Source organism: Sphaerodactylus townsendi, linkage group LG06 (assembly GCF_021028975.2).
Source record: "Sphaerodactylus townsendi isolate TG3544 linkage group LG06, MPM_Stown_v2.3, whole genome shotgun sequence".
NCBI classification, from domain to species: Eukaryota; Metazoa; Chordata; class Lepidosauria; order Squamata; family Sphaerodactylidae; genus Sphaerodactylus; species Sphaerodactylus townsendi.
In genome coordinates, this window is record NC_059430.1 from 41176681 (window position 1) to 41195199 (window position 18519).

Sequence of the window (18519 nt, forward strand, 5' to 3'; positions counted from 1 at the left end):
GGACCCGCCTGTTCCCTCCCCCCTCAAGGCTCGGACCACCAGCCTTGGCCAGCACCCTGATGACGCTCACAGAGCCCTTCCCGCAAGGGTCAGCCTACCTCCTGCTACCACTCCCTCTCAAACAACTAAAAGAGAAGAGGAGTGTAGGCGGCCCCCAGGAGGGTTGCATTAAAAGCAACCTTCACAGGCTGCAAAACAAGCCTTCTTCCCTTCCCATGTTTAAATCTAAGCACTTCTTTCGATCCCAATCTCCCGCCATCGGCTCTAGAACTGAGCCTGGGCGGGACCAGTATCGTAACCTGGGAAAGGAAGGGGTGTGTTCCAGTCCCTCTTCCTACAGGTTCCCGTGGACTCCGATTAGCCATGACAGGCCAACCCATGGAGATGGCGCCAGGAGGAAACCAACCCCATCGAGATGGAACGCATCTCTCTAGAGGATCCTTAGCGATCCCAACAGGAGCAGCCGTCGCCAGCGCCCAAAGACCCGAATGACCTGGGGAGGCGTCAAAGGCGACCACCAGCGGAGCCCTAAGCTGCTGCTGTAGCAAGACCACCCCGAGACACCCGAGAACCTCTGTGCGGCTCTCTTTCGCGATCATCACCGCCAACTCAGCGACCACCATCCTTTGCCTGCTCTGCTGCCTCCTGCCGATGGCGATCGGCCACCTGTGAGCTTTCACCGGACCAACATCTGGGAGCAGTTTTGCTGCCGCTGCCAGCGTCTCATCTTTCTGCCTGGAGCCCGAGTACCTGAGGAGTCGGGGAGCCTGCTAAGCTCCTGCCTGCTCCCCGTCTGCAAAGCACCCGGAGACTTCCTAGCGGAGTCTGGGCTGAGCCCCTTCATGAATGCCTCATCCATCAGATACTCTATATGAGGCGCCGACTGGGGACCCGTCGTCCAAACCCTCCCGACTGGCGCTCTCTCCCTTGTCACCAAGACTGTAAGCTAACCACGGAGTCGCCTGCGCCCGCTGTCACCGGCGCCCAACCCGAGCCGGGAACCGACCCGGGCCCATTATTAAATTAAATTTCCGGCCAGTTGGAACTGCACACACATGGAGGACATTCCCCCCGTGTTCGGAATCCTGCTCCCCAGGGGGCTGGTTCTGGACCTCGCGGGGAGAGGGGCGTTTAACTACATTCCCGCCCGACTCCCTGCCGGAACTCTTTGCTGCCTCAGTGCGCCTCACCATTGTCCTACCCCAGGCTCCACCCCGGGAGCCCGGGCGCCGCCAGCTCGGCTCTGCCTTTAGGCCCGTCTCACACCAGCCGGAGCGACGCGGTCAGCCCTCTCTCGAAGCCCGGAGTTAGGTCTCCCTCGCAGCTTCCCTATTGGGGAGTCGGACTCGCTTCCTACAATCACCCAAGACTATTGGCCAGCTGGCCTGTGCCCTTGCGAAGTCCATCAACTCTACCTCCACCGCTCCTGGATGCCCTGGCCTCCGAGCAGCAGGGAACTTCATCAAGCGACCCTGAACAATGGTGCGGCTATTGGGTACTTGTTGTTGTTACACCAAGGTTGTGAGAATGCCCATAATATGTGTTGTTTTAATCTTTCCTGGTAATTCCCAGTTGGATTCACATGAGAGTGCGTGAGCTGCAAGAAGTTGTATCTAATCTGAAGTATGATGTTTTGCCCCATTGGTGGTCAGGCCTCTGGCGCTGGCTGCCGGGAGGTTGGTTGAGTGCCAGTGTACAGCTCTCCATTGGTTTAATTGTGTGTGCCTTATTATGGGATCTTGTTTAGTTCAATGCGTGTCTAATGGCCGCACTGTAGCGTGTGTAAGAAGCCCCTCGAATTTCCCTTACCCCGTAACCAAATTCTAATGTTACTGCAAGCAGCTTAGTCAACTTGACCAAGCGGCGAGGAGGAAGACAAGCGTCCCTTTAAATCGCAGCCCTTAAGCGTTTCGGCCCCCCGTTTTCACAAAATGTAAGGAGGAGATGTAGTAGTGCACTGCCGACCCAGCAGTGCCGTAGTAGAAGCGTTGGGGGCCATGTGGACCTCTTTGACCTTGCGGTCGCGCTCGCACCCCCACTCTCATCCCCCCCATGAGTCCACGGGTCATGAACTGTCTGAAGCTCAATCACGAGGCAGGGACAATGGTCTTGCCCCAGGTGAGGATTAGGCTCAGGCAATGCGGCTCCTCTCGCCGCGTGGCCAGATGAGATCATGCATCACATGATGATCTCCCGACCTCCGCTCTCCCGGAACTCCCCGGTCCTCCCTCCTACAGCCCCAATAGGATAACAATAAAAGGTGCCAGGAATTGCCGGCAGGCGGGGCTTCGCTAGGAATTACGGACCTCGGTCTCCGCTGCTGCTTGATCTCCCGCAGATGTTATCTCGGCGTCGTCTACGTTCTTCGCTGACGGCGTGATGCGACTACAGACAGGAACGAAAGGCTTGTAGACCAATGAGAGGACTTAGGAGTTCAAAGAGAAACAAACAGCCTATCATGCCAACAGTTCTAGCATCCAAGTAGCATCAGGCCACCACCATTATTGTACAGTTCTGAAATGCTGATTCCACTCAATTTAGCAGGTCACTGTATATCTTACCTCAGGGATCCAAGCACCTCTGCCATGTTGAAGCTTTCAAGGATCTCCTGAATCTGTTCACAGCCTTCCAGCCCAAAGCTGTTGCCTGAAACAAAGTCAGAAACATACTGTACCAAAACCTTACACTGGCTTCAAGGAAATTTGTCAGGGAATACATCTAAACGATATATGCCTCCATCTGGAGGGGACTATTTCAGGATTGTCATTGAAGTGATAGGCTTTACTAACCCACTGCTCAATAGGATTTGTTCTTAAAGTGTACATTGTTTGCAGAGCATTTTTTAAATGTAAAATACAGTGTGTGTGGCCTCAAGTTTATTTGCCCGTACTCATATAGCACATTAGGAAACAAGGCTGTTAGAATATTTGCCACCTGTCTTCTATAAGCAAAGAGACACTCATACATAAGAATGAGAACAAATTTGTACAACAGCTAAGGAGTGAGATAAGATCCCAAGAATTAAGTAAGGCCAGAGGAGAGGTGGCACAATGCATAGGAGACCAACTACCACGAACAAGGAACCTGTGGGTTAGGTAGGTGAAAGGGAAACATCCTTGAGAAAGAAGGCAGAGAAAATGTGAACAGAGATTATACCACATACTGAACTAACAAGTAAATTCTTTGGTTATAAACGTTTGTTACTGCCACAACACAATTAACACATATTATACATTAACATCATACTCTCATACCATTGAGATCTAGCTTCTCTAGCTCTGACCTATTTTCAGTAGCTTCAGCAATAATCAGAGCAGCATCTCGCTTGATTTCACAGAAGGACAAGTTGAGTTCCTAAGAGACAAATGGAATGGTTATTAGGAATAATCAAGCTAGAGAGGACAACTAAATGCCTCTTTCATATGGACTCAATAAGACTCACTTTAAAGTTGATTATGCAGGAATCCAACAAAGCTTTATGAAAAAAGGACATCTGGGGAAAAGGTGTACAAATAACCCTTCAAGATCTTACAGGAGTGCTTTGTTCTTTTGTTGACTCAGCCCAAGGACCACAAAAACTAATCCTAGGTGAAGTTCCATATTTACTCATTGTAGCTTTAGACCACATCATCATACTTACACTGGGTTTGGTTTGTAATGCACAGAAAACAAATGCCTGTTCTTTCCCCTTGCCATATCTACAGCATTCAAGCTCCATGAAGGCTCAGTGACGACACTTTAGCTTTGGTTTACAATGCTATCTTTAGTTTTAGGATGGATTACAGCGGCTGGCATGAATATGATCACATATTCTTTGCCAGTCCCTATTCCAGGATTCTAAAGTAGGGCAGAGAAATGGGCAGAACATTTGCACACATTTATAATGCACTTAGACAAATCTGATTTAAACGAGGCATACGAAGATATCCAGGAAGATTGAGTGGTATAGCCAATACCTTCAGTTTATGGAGCCCCTCTTTGACAGCTTCAGCAATGGCAACAGCACCTTTTGAACGCACCAGGCAGTCACCAAAGTTGATCACTTCTACTTGTCTGAGTTTCTTCAGGGTCTGAAAACACGAATAAGCAAAGTCACAGAAGCCAGGCAGGATCAACTCAATCCTGCCAAAAGCATTTCCTGTTCTATATCTCTTCAGGACTTTACAGCTCCTTCTAATTTATATTAGCGTAAAAAGTACAGCATCTAATTGAAAGCAACTCACCTCTGCCATGGCCACTGCCCCCTTTTCTGTAAAAGTGTTGTCATTCAGGTTGATCACTCTCAGCAAGGGATTGAGAGCAAAGGCCTGCGCCAAGGCTGTAATTCCTGGGTGATTGATTCCATTTTGTGGCATATGCACTTCTTCCAATGTACCAATAATCTGAGGAATCCAAGCAATAAAAAAGGGCATTATATGAATATGGTAGATTAATAAAGCAAGCATTCTCCCAGAATAATTATTATTTCAGCTGCATTGACTCAAGGACACCCTATCTAAATATTCTAAACCCCCACATAACATCCAAAGCACAAGCATTTCAGTATTCTGAATAACCAATGTGCCATATTGCAATTTCTAGTATGTGCCATATTGCAATGCTGAAGTCATCTCGTAGTCTGGAGCTAGCTTCTTAACTCAGGACACTTTGTGTGTAAGTTAAGTGCTATCAAGTTAAACTCCCAACCCTCACGGCAATGACCCTATAGGAGGCAGTGGTGGCGACGCCTGGCATGGTACTCCAAAGATGTTCGCATGGTCTACAATTCCCCATCAGCCCTGCCAGCATGTGCCAATTGGCCCCTGCACAATGGCCAAGGGGCTGATGAAATTGACATGATCCATGAACATCTGGAAGTCTCCCCTATCAGGATTAACCCTCCCTGCCCAAGGAATTAATGACCTCCAAAATGCTCTACCATTAACAGCCTTGCTCAGGTCTTGCAAACTGAGGGCTGTGGAGTCAATCCATCTCATGTTGGGTCTTCTTTTATTGCTGCCTTCAACTTTTTCTACCAGTATTCTCTTTTCCAGCGACTCTTGTCTTCTCATAATATGACCAAAGTATGATGGCTTCAGTTTAGTCATTTTAGCTTCTCGAAACTGTTCAGGGTTGATTTGATCTAGAACTCACTTATTTGTCCTTTTGGTGATCCACAAAACTTTCTTCTAAAACCACACCTCAAAAGAACCAACTCTCTTCCTGTCAACTTTCTTTGTTGGTCAATATTCACATCCATCTACAGTGACAGGGAATGCTATAGTATAGTGGTGGCAAACCTATGACCACGAGGAATTTTGCCAAGAGGTGGAACTCCAGCCCACCTCTCATTAGATGCGCAGCGTGCACAGAGTTCGCCGTGCGTGGAAATCACCCCCACACACACACACACACATCTAGGCTGGCCTGGGCCGCTGGACTTGATGTGCGTGCACCTCAGCAAGCAGGGAGGACTCGGCTGGCGGGCCTGGTGCCTGTGCTCCAGGTGACTGCTGCCCGGGGGTGGGGCAAAGGTGGAAGAGATGCTAGAGAGGCACAGAGCGGCGCATGTGGGACTTGCTGGAGGCTATAGCAGGCTGGCCCTTGCTCAAGGGGGTTATTCAGGTTAAACTGCCGCATTGGCACTTTGCAATAAATGGGTTTTGGGTTGCAGTTTGGGCACTCGGTCTCGAAAAGGTTCGCCATCACTGCTATAGTATGAACTGTCTTGAGCTTGGTTGCCAGTGATGTATCCCTACCCTTAAGAATCTTTTCTAGCTCCTTTATGGCTACCCTTCCCAGTCTCAATTTCCTTGTGATATCTAGGTTGCAGTCCCCCTTTTGAGGGATAATGGAGCCAAAGAATAGAAAATCCTGAACAACTTAAATTTCTTCATCAACAACTTTGAAGTTGTGTCATTTCCTCCTAGTTATCGTTTGTGTTTCCATGTTTGGCTTTGGCGCTTTTTGCTTCACTGGTAGTCTTTTCAAGACTCTGCTATTTGGCGTCAGTAATGTGCTGTCATCTGCATATCTAAAAAATTTTATGCGCCTTCCACCAATTTCCACTTCTCCTTCATCAAAATCAGGGGTCTGCAACCTGTGGCTCTCCAGATGTTCATGGACTACAATTCCCATCAGTCCCTGCCAGCAAGGCCAATTGAACATCTGGAGAGCTGCAGGTTGCAGACCCCTGATCTAAATGCAATTCAGTTTTCTTTATGTTCTGCGTATAGATTGAGGAGACAGTGAAATAAACACATTCTTGCCTGATTTCCTGACCAACTGGAAAACATTGTGTTTCTCCATACTGTGCCCTAACAGCAACCTTTTGTCGAGAATACAGGTCACACATCAAAATAATCAGATGCTTTGGCACACCCATTTCTCTTAAAACCAGCCATAGCTTTTCGTGATCCATGCAGTCAAAAGTTTGATGTAATCTATGAAACAGAAGCTGATTTATGAAAGCTTCTTGTATGCAAACTTGCAATATGATCTCTACTGCCTCTTCCTTTTTAAATCCAGTTTGAACATCTAGCATTTCTCGTTTCACAAAACATTACTGGCCACAACATTAACTTGCCTCTGACTAACAAAAACAAAACAATGACACAGGGAAATGGGGGGGGGGCACTGTTGGAGGGCTCAAGAACGTCCTTATGCTTCAACTTGCTGTAGCTTACATGGAAATACATATAGGTGCCCCTAGTCCAACAGTGAGATATGTAGACAAGCCCCACTTGATCTATCACTGTGCATTCAAGGTGGTAATAGGGAGAACAGGCAAACTAACAGCCAGTTCACTCCTGCAAGACATGATGTACCGAACCCCAGCAACAGTATAATCAGCTGTAGCCAAGCAAGCACCAAATTAGTTTGAATAATGGTGTAACAATATACCCAGGACTTAATAGCATTCAGCATGAGCAAAACCAGGATACAGCACAAGTAATTTTTTTTGTTCAGAGAGGGAAGCACAATGTATGTTAGAGAAGCCATATGTATGTTCCCAACCACTAATCATTCAGTAGCTAAACCTCCAACTTCCCACAAAACCAAAGTAAATAAAATTGCTTTATCACAACATTTTCCTTTTTGTACTTACCCGGAAGGCCTCAGCAAGAGCAGTTGCACCATCATTTTCCAAGCGGTTCCTGCCAGCAACAAATACTTTCAGAGCTAAAGGTTTGCCCTGAGCACTTGACTTCCTATGACATTCTTGCAGAGCGCCTGCCAAGATCTAAGAGATTACAAGACAGTTTACATTACTGTAATATCTTTCAGCCTGACGGATTACATCTATACAAGGTGTATCTAAACTACTGCTTCCTATACAAAATATTGGGATCAGTCTTCGCTTAAAATATTGTGCAACAATAATGCTATTGTCAATTATACCATAAAGGAAAAAATTAGGTCAGTAAGATGCTATGGTTCTATAATCTGTTGTCAATTCAAATCTCTCTGTTCTTGAGAAAAGGGCACAGCCTCTTTTCCAGTCTTGGCAAGTTTCAGACTTTATTTTTTTACCCTTCTCCTAACTCCCTGTGATGGTAGGCAGACATTATTTTTGAAAGGAGGTTTTATTTTGCTATAATATACACAGCTCCCCCTCTGTAACTGTTTTTGATTGGCTGCTATGAGACAACCTTCTCCATGAAATTGACGGAAGCCACCATCATCAGACCCCAGGGACTCTCCTGTCCTGTCTTTATACAGACCCAAGAAATGCCATTCACCTTGCCACCACCAATGCCCATGCCACAGTTGTTTAGCTTGAGTTCCTGCAGAGTGAAACAGGCAGGGCTCTTCAGCAGCGCCTCAAATCCACGCACCCCATCTGGTCCAAAGGCGTTGTCACTCAGATCCAGTTCTACAAGCTGGCAGCCTGCAGAAACAAGGGCCTCCCCAAGAGAGATCTACAAGATAAAAAGTTAAATCTCGTTCATAGCTCACAATATTTTACACTTCAGAACATCAACTTCAACCTATCATTTAACCTTGGCTCAAGCCACTGTTACCCCATTCGCGTACAAGTCATTGTTCTTGTACAACTAACATTTGGAAATTGAGTTCAAGGCTTAAAATCATATATTGTTTGGAGGAATAGATCCTAACTGTGTTTCCATTTTAGAACCTTTCTGCTTTGCTTGCTCACAGAAGCAGGCTATAGTTTCCTCCAAGAACAATTTTTTAAAGATTTCTTGTGGCTGGTCAGTAATTGCATAGCTGCTTCCACTTAGCATACTTCTTCTAACATTAATCATCAAGCTCTGAAGTCACCTCCATAGCTCAGGACTACAGAAACCCCACACACAGAGCTTGGACAGTCCCACATCAGACTCAACATACAAGACATGCACTTACCAGTGCAGGAGGAATCTCAGATCTCATCCTTCCAGTGAACATATCACTCCAATGGCATCTCTAAAAGAAATACATGTTAGACATGCTTAGGAAAATCAAACTAGACTAACAATTACATATTATTTACTTACAAATGATCAGCTGAGTCATAAGCAGAGATACATAAGCTGTACATTTGTTTGCTCATCAAAAACAGTTATTTTACATTGCAACAATGATGTTATACTGCAAAGCTACTTAACAATGAACAGAAGTAAAATGTTTATTTATGGTCAGCCGTTCTCACTGAGACTTGAGGCATTGTGAAACAGTCCATAGGGTACTTACTGTCAAGAGATCTTCTCCTGGGAGGACAGGAGGACATCTTGAGTGGGTGATTCCCAACCTTGGTTCAGGGAGGCAGAACAAAGATTCTTGTTCCTCTTCCTGTTTCCTGTCTGGGAGTCAGCTTCTCCAGTTTGGATACTTCTAATAGTAGTTGTAACTGTAACTTTCAACTAAACTAAAAACTCCAACAATAAAGAACAAGAAAAAACAATGTAGAAGAGAACAAAACAACTGACAGAGTAGACTATAGCACTGTAACCCCCTTGTTATTAAGAGAGATGTAAGGATTGGACTGACCACTGAGGGAGGGATCAAGATGTCCTCCTGCCCTCCAAGAATACTGGGGATGGGGAACTTCTTATCTGTGGACTCCTCAATGGGAAATTTTTTTTGTTGCCTTCTAATCTACCCTTGATGGGGGATTGAGTGGAAGTGGAAGGAGTCTTTTTCTTGAAACTCTAGAGATGCCATAGTTTTAGAGAGCAATGTCTGGTAGTCTTCTTGTTTGAAAAAATCTGATTGTTCCGGCATATTTATAAAAGAGGGTTTCCTCAGCAGAAATAAATTCCCCCTCTTCCCAATTTTCCCCTTCACTCAGGGACAAATCCTGGTTTCAGTGTAATGATTTAAAATGTTATGTGTGTGGTTCTTTTAATTGAGAGGTAAGTTAATGTAGAAGGAATGGGGGTGAGAGAGCAAGGTGACTGGTTGACACTGAAGGGTGACTGAGTAGAATTTGGGCTGAGAGAGAGACAGCAGTGAGTGTTCAGCTAAACTGAGAGTGTGTGTGTTAAACTTGGGAAACTGACAGGAAGTCCATCTGAGCTTAACTTAATCAGAACTTGAGAGAGAAAATAGTATGTGCTGAACAAAGATACAGGACTCTGCACTGGAGACTGAGAGTTAGTCTGTGCGGTACTGAGAGTGAGAAACCAGGAAAGGAGCCAAATTCTGATAGGATCTCAGAGATATGAAGGAGTGAGAAAGTGAATTGCTGCCAAGTGAAGGTCACCCCAGCAGAAGTTGTTGCATCAGTTTATTATTTTTTGTAAATTATGTCTTAAAACATTTAAGCCAAAGAACATATATGAATAAAATTTTATTTTGTTAAATGAAACTTGGAATCCCACACTAGTAATTTCCTCAGGATCAAGTAGTCCTTTGAAAGTGCTTTAAAGCTCAGACACACTACCTCAGGGGAAAGAACAAGGTGTAACCAACTTGATGGTGCGGAGGGGGAGAGGATGGTCTTTCTCCCGGAATGCTGCCCTGTCAGACCTGGCATAACAGTGCCCTGAAACATAGGAGTCTGTTTGGAATCAGAAACTCCATCTTGGGACTGTGTCTGAACTTGTGGGCAAGAATGCCTAAAGCCCCCCCCCCCAAACCTCATGCCTGGCACACTCAGGAAACAGCATCTGAATATGTACAATAGCACACTGGGGTGAAACCAGTTCTTTTGTCTACCTCTCTTAATCTACTCAAGAGTCTTCCTCTGACTCATAGACATCCCTACGATCCTCTGATGCCTCTGCCTCCCATTCACACTGCAGAGAGGCTAATAAACATCCGCAGGCAGCAAGCTCTGTGTCCTGATGGTGCAGGGAAGGAGCCAAACTGGTGGCCACAGCTTCCTCCAGGTTGGAGGGCCAGAGCTGCTTTCTGCCTCTTTGTTTCAGGCACATGCTCATGGCCTGTAGGTAGACTGAGGAGCCAGTTCCCAGGCAGAAGGCTCACTGCACAGTTCCCCTCCACAGCAGCCGTAAATGGAGCTTTCAACTCAGATCGGAAGAGGAAGCTGTCCCCATTGCTCTTTCACACCATTTTCATATCGCGGGAAAAAGAAAGGGGGGGGGGAGTTGTTCCAATGCTACAGAAAGAAGGAACAAAGTACTAGAGAAAAGTATAGAAGCACTCAGAAGAGAATAAGCAGAGGCTGAGAAGAAAATAAAGAAAAATAGAAGAAAAAGAATGCTAGAAAAAGCAAAATCCAAATCCGTTTTCAGAGCCTATTCTGAAGCCTGCTTTTCCCTTGCCGAGGCAAGAAGCAAACTGGACTCCCAAACAGGAAAATAAACAAGAATCTTTGTCCTGCCTTGCTGAACCGAGGACTGGGAATCACATACTCAAGATGTCCTCCTGCTCTTTAAAGAGAACAGTACAATCAAATAGCATGTGATGATCAATAAAAAATGTAATAGGACTCCGATAACAAATATTAGATACAATGCGTCAGACACAGAATTATAAAAGTAGAAAACAGTGCAGTAATAAAGGTAAATGCAGTTCCTGAGCAAGCACTGGGTCATGAGTGACCCACAGGGTGATGGTGCATCACGATGTCTAATAGGCAGACTATGCTTACAGGGTAGTTTGCCACTGCCTTCCCCAGTTGTCTATACTCTACCCCCAGCAAACTGGGTACTCATTTTACTGGCCTTAGAAGGATGGAAGGCTGAGTCGACCTTGAGCTGCCTACCTGAAACCAACTTCAAACAGGATCAAACTCAGTTAGCGAGCAAAGCTTTGACTGGAGTACTGTAGCTTACCAGTCTGTGCCATAGATACATACAAAACTGTGAAAAAGACTACACTTCAGTTCTATTTATAAAAACACCTTTCTGTTATACTGGAGGCCCATTCCCTTTGTAAAAATGCGCTCTGAAATATTTTTGTGCACGTTCTCCAAAATAAGAGGTATGGGAGCTTTCCTAACCACCTCAAGCAGGCTGATCCACAAGGTGGGAGCCACCACAGAGAATGAAGGTGTACAGGCTGCTGCCAATCTTACTTACCCTTTTGCAGAGCGGCACTCTCAGAAGACCCTGTGCTTGATTTTTCAGCAGAGCTGCAAGAAGCCCTATGGTTAGCCCTCAGAACTACTAGCATCATTTTCCCATATTCTTATGTTCCCCATTCATTGATACAGAGGAAAAAAACAATGGATCTATTATATCAGCCAGTCAAACAGTGAGTTGGAAGTTCACTTCCATGACCGTAACCTATCTTGAAGGATCAATATGGATCATCAGGTTTTTTTGCTCATCTTCATTTGAGATGCTCACCTTGAGCTCAGGTTTCTTCTCCAAAGCTTTGGCTATGGCCCTCGCTGCCTCCACCCCGACGGTATTTCCTTCCAGACGAAGAGCTTCCATGCCATCAAACTCTTCAATCTCTTTAATCACTTCCTCAGCTGCAGAACAAGCAGAATAACATTTCTCTCCAGAGTTAAGACTGCAATGCTAAGTGTGCCAGATGTGCTACACATCAAAATCCTTAGAAAGCTCTGGAAATGACTGTCACAGGGTGGCCAACCTATGGCACTCCAGATGTTCATGGACTACAGTTTCCATCAGCCAACTGGCCATGCTGGCAGGGGCTGATGGGAATTGTAGTCCATGAACATCTGGAGTGCCATAGGTTGGCCACCCCGGTAACACTCCCAGGTTATGTAACAAGAGGCTGGAATCTCTCACATGTAATCATTGTTCTTTCTGGGGCTTTTCACAACTGGCAAGGCTTTGTTCTGGAGATGCAGACAGGAACCATTTGCTAATGAGGCACTGGTGCACATTAGCACCGCGACTCAGAAAATGCAAAAGAGATGTTGGTTTTTCTGTCATTTAAGACCCACCTGCCCTCCATGCACTGCTTTACACACTTTCAGCTGAGGAAGAAAAGAGGGCTGTAGGTATTGCTTATGAATCCAACAGTGGGTTTCTATACATTATCCCCCACCATCAAAGCTACATGCCCTTACTGCCATTGACCAGCCCATGCCACCCCTTCTTTTTGTTGTCTGGCTAAAGAAACCTATCTCCCCTCTTCCTTGTTTTTGCTCATTTCCCTGGGCTCTCTACAATATCTGAGATAGTTTTGAAATTGCACATAACTGCAAAGAATATAATGGAGTGCAAAGAGTGCAAGACCATTCCACCACTGCAACGCTCCCCCACTTTCACCCAGCTATCCTTGTTCTGGACACAAATTCATGGACTGCTCTACACAAAAGTGCTTCTGAGACTGCATTCTACCCACCTTGAATTCATTAAAAAGGAACACCGAACTTAGCAGGAAGGTTCCTTTTAGCTGAGGTAGAGATACACATCCTAATGCTTGGGTAATCCTTCTCCCACAATCCCTGGAGGCAAACTATTATTTTTTCCACCACTGAGGATAGGGAGTACGCCCTGCTCAGTTTAGAGACTTCCAGAACTTTCTGAAGAAAACCATGAAACATGACATTGCTTGTTGCAGACAACAGAATTTAACCTGAAAAAATGACCAAATTAATGACTAGTAAGGGGCAAGGATGAGTACCAGATAGTATTAACATGAGACAAGAGGTCTCAAAGTCCCACCTAAGTGACAATCCTTAGACAAGGCAGAGTCCAGGATATCTTTAATTCAAACAGAAGTACCTTTCACAGGAAGTCCAAAGTTCCTTTCTCATTTGAGGTGAGTAGGACATCCTGATGCCTGGGATATTACAAAGCTTCCCCTGCCCAAGAAAGGTGGGGCAGCCCTCTGTCTTTGTTCTTTTTATACTGCCTATTGAAGGCCCCAGTGCTAGAAGGCTGCATCAGCCACTACATGGGTCAATTTTGTAATGCCATATGAAGGTGAGTGCTGTACAGATTTCCAGAACTGATGCACTGTAGTGAAAAGCAGCCATGGTGACTGCATTCCTAGTTGAATGGGGTGCAATCCCTTCCAGAGGTTTGAATCCCTGAGATTAAGCCAGACTGTTGTATTCCTTAAGCCATCCACTAAGGGACACTTTAAACCCTTAGCCATCAACTGGTAAGCTACAAAAAGAATGTTGGACTGCCTGATACAAGCACTATATTGTACATAGATATTTAAGGTTCTGTACGCATCCAAGATATGCTAGGTCTTCTCTCTGGACTTTGAGAGAGAGGGCAAAAGCATTTTGAAACTTTTTAAAAAAAGAATTGTGCCAAAAAGGGAGAAGGTACACTCGCGACCTGCAGAAGATGAAATCCACCTTTGGTACAAACATCTGTCTAGTTGAGAGGACCACCACATCTTTTTTAAAAATGCAAAAACCATTTGCTATATGTGTCTGGTAAAGATACTGACTGTAAACAGAACCCTCAGCAGCACTCATCACAGTAGCTCAAATATGCTTGGAGAACCACATGAAGTCTTCAGGAGCTGGAATCGTGACCCACTGGAGGGCTGGAAAATGCTGTTTGCGGATGCAGTGCTTGACTGCCAGATAGTATGAGAGGCGGCTTCTGCTCTCTCCCACTTATTTTTGTTCAGTGCTCTGGAAATTAGCCTATAGTAGTTCATCCAGCCATCAGGAGAGGAGAGCCCATGTCTGTTCCACTTGTGGATAGTTGTAATGGGGAAAGTAGGCAGTCTTTGCATGCAGACAGGAGGCAACAAGTCTGACACAAAGCTGGCCAAACCATCTTGTCACTTGAGCAAACAGGGTCTGAGAAAGGACACTAGACCTGTCCCAGAAAATAAATACACTCCTCAGCCCAATAGATTAGCATTGGTAGTGATCAACAATCCACTCTCTGAGTGGATCTATTTCCTCTGATCAGAGGAAAGATGGGAGATGGAGTATCCAAACACTGGAATGTCCTCCTTTCCTCAAATGACACTATGCTTTTATACTTCTGTAATATTTCATATTCACATATCTCAGGTCAAGCTCTATTCTCCAAGATCCCTTGCCTTGAAAGACTCTAAAACTATGATGTAATCACACCCTCCCAACAGCACTGCTATTTCTCTTACCATCTTCTGCTCTATTGAGCTTCAGGCTTTTTCCTTTGAAACTCAGCTGTCCTCCGCCCACCTGTGTTTTGGCAAGCGACTCTGCCAGCTTAGAAATGTCTTCTGATGCCATGTTGAAGGCTGTGTCAGCCTTCCCAGTTGAGAAAATTGCTGAAAATAGAAATTACACACCATCAACAGACAAAAGGGAAAGAAGAAAGAATGTGAAGCATATTCAGATTCCTCAGGAATATCCTCTTAAGTACTCACAGCAGGAAAAAAGATCAACAAAAAGGGGAGCAAGATATTAAACTACGAATGCAGTTGGCCTATTAGCCAACAAATTCAACAGAATAAAACAGAGGCTCTCTTGCATCAAAATCCATCACAAGAAAGCAGAAAAAGTTGAAACAGACCAAAACTAGAGTACAAACTACTTGTGAGAAAGACAATACTAGTGGGCCATGTTGTACATTTTAGGGAAAAAAACAAAAGAGTACACGGTTCCCACATGCCAGTTTTAAGAACAGCAAGGGAGAAAACAAATGATGATGAGGTAATTAACAGATAGTTTACCACTCTGTACTACAATGCTTCTGTGAAGTTCCTCATAAATAACAGCTTAACTCTGTATTCAGAGTATCAGCACATTTCAAGGAAGGACTGCCTTTCAAGAGACAAAGAATGAACTACGGCAAAAGTGTCACACCCAAGGGAACTGGCGGGATCCTCTTCAGCAGGCTACATACTTTTCATAGTTAAAAAACTGGTGGTGTCCACATAGCATTTGTTACAATAAATTTCTATTAATCTTGTCCCCAACTTCCATCCCCTGAATTCAATCACCTGGAAAAGTACACAAGCAAGGAAATACTTGCAGCGCATGGATCATGGATGGATCATTTTAGACATAAAAGTTGCATTAATGAACACAATGCATGCATCAGGAGGAGAGTCAATGTGCAGACTCTGCAAATAGAAGGCCCCAGTTTCAATCCTAGACATCTCAAGTGATTGATGTCAAATGAGATTCCTGGTGCTGCCCAATGGTCAGGTTTTTTATTATGAACTCACCAGCTTGTACTGTGTTTTCCAGCATGGTGTAGTGGTTAAGAATGGTAGACGCTAATCTGGAAAACCTGGTTTGATTCCCCACTCCTTCACATGAGCAGCAGACTCTTAACTAGTGAACTGATTTGTTTTCACTCTCCTACACATGAAGCCTGCTGTGCGACCTTGGGTTAGTCACAGTTCTTCAGAATGCTCTCAGCCCCACCGACCTCACAAGGTGTTTATTATGGGGAGAAGGGAAAGGAGATTGTAAACTGCCTTGAGTCTCCTCACAAGAGAGAAAGGAGAGATATAAATCTAAACTCCTCCTTCTCTTGTTTTTCCAGAAAGATGGGTTAAAAAACAAATATGAGATTTTGTAACTGAACTATAAAAGACCTTTTCGGGAAGATTATGGAGACCTGCTACCAGTCAGATTTCACAGTCCTGAACTACATGGACCAATCACATGACTCAATACAAGGTGACTGCATATCTTTACATGAGAGCTCTAGATCACAGGAACTTTTCAGGTGTATTTCACTGCTATTATGCAGAATGCTTATATATCGCCTCCAGTGATATGGGGTGGAATATTTATCTCATGGAAAAATGTCTGCCCTGTATTGGAAAATATAGTCTGTTTATAGTTGTCAGGGTTCTGCAGTAAACCATTCATGTTAAGACGGGTAAAATGTGAAGTATGAAACATGGCTCAGGTTTTTCCAGAGTGTATTTGTCTTCTTTTGCTAACATTTAACTATTTACATTATTTACTTAAATTTGAATCTGAAAATTTTTCCCAGAAAATCTACATCCTGGCCTGCTTCTCCCCATAAGAATGAGGCAGCTTACAAAGTAAGCAAAATATATATCCTTTGTCACCACAAAGGATGACTGATCTATTTCTATCAGGATGGCAGCAAATGAACATTTTGTCATTTGGTTTGAATGCAGAGATGTCACAAAATGATTCAGGCAGTCAACACTGAGTTTTCATGTGAGTCTGCTGCAATGAAGACAAAGTCTCGTAATAGCATCTTAGAAATTAATAGATTTATTGCGTCATAAGTACTTGTAAGCCAGAACCCACTTTTTTAGTTGCATACAAATGTACATTCATTTGGCACAGATATATACAACCAAGCTATAAACAGCAGAAGGGTGCATGGAACTGTTGCAAAGAGACTCCAGAGCACCTAGCTTCCCATGACATAGAGATGCTTAATTTCATATGGAAAAAACTAGACCTAGTCAAAATAGAGGAGCCAGTCATAGTCAGCATGGACCACTACCAATAGCTGATGCATTAGTGAAGTATTTATTGAGTAAATTTTATCCTGTCCCTCACCCAGGGAACACAAGACAGTACACAAGTTTCTTTTACCCTCTCAGCAAATCTGGGAGGTAAGTTAGGCAAAGAAAGAAAGACATCAGGTGAGTTTCATGACAGGATCTAACCACACTAGGTGCTCTTTACAGGTGATGTGATATACTACATTGATTCATCCAGCTGTGCTAATTCATTAGCAGTTGGGAGAGGTCTACATTCACTATATCTGTATCATTTATTCCCTTCACTGGATCTCATTTTCACCTGTGTTTTGCAAAATACACTTATGTAACAGGACACTGGGCCTTCTGGACTCTTCACGGTAACCCTTTCCCTTTCTGTTGTTTGCAGCACTGTATGTGTCTTTCCATCTGCCAGATTAATGTATTTATTAATTTCCAATGTCACAAAACTCACTGCAACATTGACAACCTAGTCCTCAGCATGGTTATGCAATCATCGCACTCTCCTCGCAGTTTTTCAAATGTTGTATCTGCTATGCTTAATATTTATAAGTCCACTCAATTCATAAGCACCTAACAGCAACATAAACTGTCACCCTTGTCATCAGAAGAGTCACTTCCAGAAACTGAACCGTCGCTGTCACACCAATGTTACTGTTCATCGCTTAGATTTGATTTTCTTCACAGTTCTTATTTTCGTACACTGCTTAGTTTAGCAGGTCGAAGTAAGTGCAATTTTGCTCTTCCGTTTTTTAAGCAAACCTCCTTTGCTTTTCTTAAGAGCAACCTCCGTGCTGTGGTCTTGCGCGAAACGGCGAAAGAAGAGTCTGAGCGAGATCCTCTCTCTGTGATGCAAGCACTCCACATACGCAACACAAAATTACACAATCCTCCTGCCCGTGCCGCACTCACGACAGCGACCCCCAGCTGCCGGCTAGCCGGGATGACCTCATCCAGCGAAGAGGTGCTTTAACGGGGGCAGGTCGGCTCAGGCGACTGGTCTGGATTCCCACGCGGGAATGTTTCCCCAACCGCTACTAACACGTGGGCAAAGGCGAGAATACCGAGAAGCCGACACGTGATGCGGGTGGAGAAAGAAAAAGGTGCCCCACGCCTGCCTTACACGCGCTGTCGGGAAGGGGAGACGCCTGGCAGGCGGAGCCCTCAGCCCACAAAGCCAACCCCCCTCCCCATTCCGCTGCTGGAGGAACCACTATAGGATTCACCGCCCTCATTTGTGCCTGCGACGCTCTCAATAACTTACGGCCGCTCAGCTACCGAGGATCCGCCGCGTTCAGCCTGTCACGTTGCCGCTACTTGCCGCCGCCGCCGCCACAACTGCCGAGGATGATGGCGCTACGGGAGGCGGAGGATTTGAAAGCCGGCAGTTTTGTTTCCGACGCTGTGATTCGCTCCTGAGTCCCTCTGTCTCCTGAGGTTGCGCAGGCGCCTGGTTTCCCCTCACATGCTCCGCCCAGTCCCTCCGAGGTGACGTAGGCCATGGAGGTTCAGTCAGCGGAGATAGAGACCGGAAGTCACAATTTCGTAACCAGCAGCCATGGGGTTGTTTGCCGCGAGGCATGGTGGGAATTGTAGTCTTCTGTAACTTTTTCAGGCGTGGAGTTGAAAGTTGATGGGTGTCTCTGTTCATTACACTTGTTGCTTGGAACTAAAGTGGCAAAGCCGGCTTACATAAGGGGGATGATTATGACCAATGCTTTCCAGTAGGGGTTGAAGTCTTAG

At 45.0% G+C, this 18519-nt stretch overlaps 1 protein-coding gene across 1 annotated transcript in view; it reads right to left on the bottom strand.

Annotated features, from left to right (window-relative positions):
* Window positions 1–18215, bottom strand: part of RANGAP1 (Ran GTPase activating protein 1) — a 29360-nt gene extending 11145 nt beyond the window's left edge. Inside the window, exons 1-10 of the mRNA XM_048501426.1 lie at window positions 18041–18215; window positions 14452–14601; window positions 11742–11869; window positions 8350–8409; window positions 7722–7901; window positions 7088–7222; window positions 4224–4382; window positions 3957–4070; window positions 3255–3354; window positions 2562–2646 (exon numbers count right to left, since the gene is read on the bottom strand). Coding sequence (XP_048357383.1) covers window positions 2562–2646; window positions 3255–3354; window positions 3957–4070; window positions 4224–4382; window positions 7088–7222; window positions 7722–7901; window positions 8350–8409; window positions 11742–11869; window positions 14452–14563 — 1073 coding nt within the window. The 5' untranslated portion in view covers window positions 14564–14601; window positions 18041–18215. The remainder of the gene's footprint in view (window positions 1–2561; window positions 2647–3254; window positions 3355–3956; window positions 4071–4223; window positions 4383–7087; window positions 7223–7721; window positions 7902–8349; window positions 8410–11741; window positions 11870–14451; window positions 14602–18040) is intronic.
* Window positions 18216–18519: the final 304 nt, after the last annotated feature.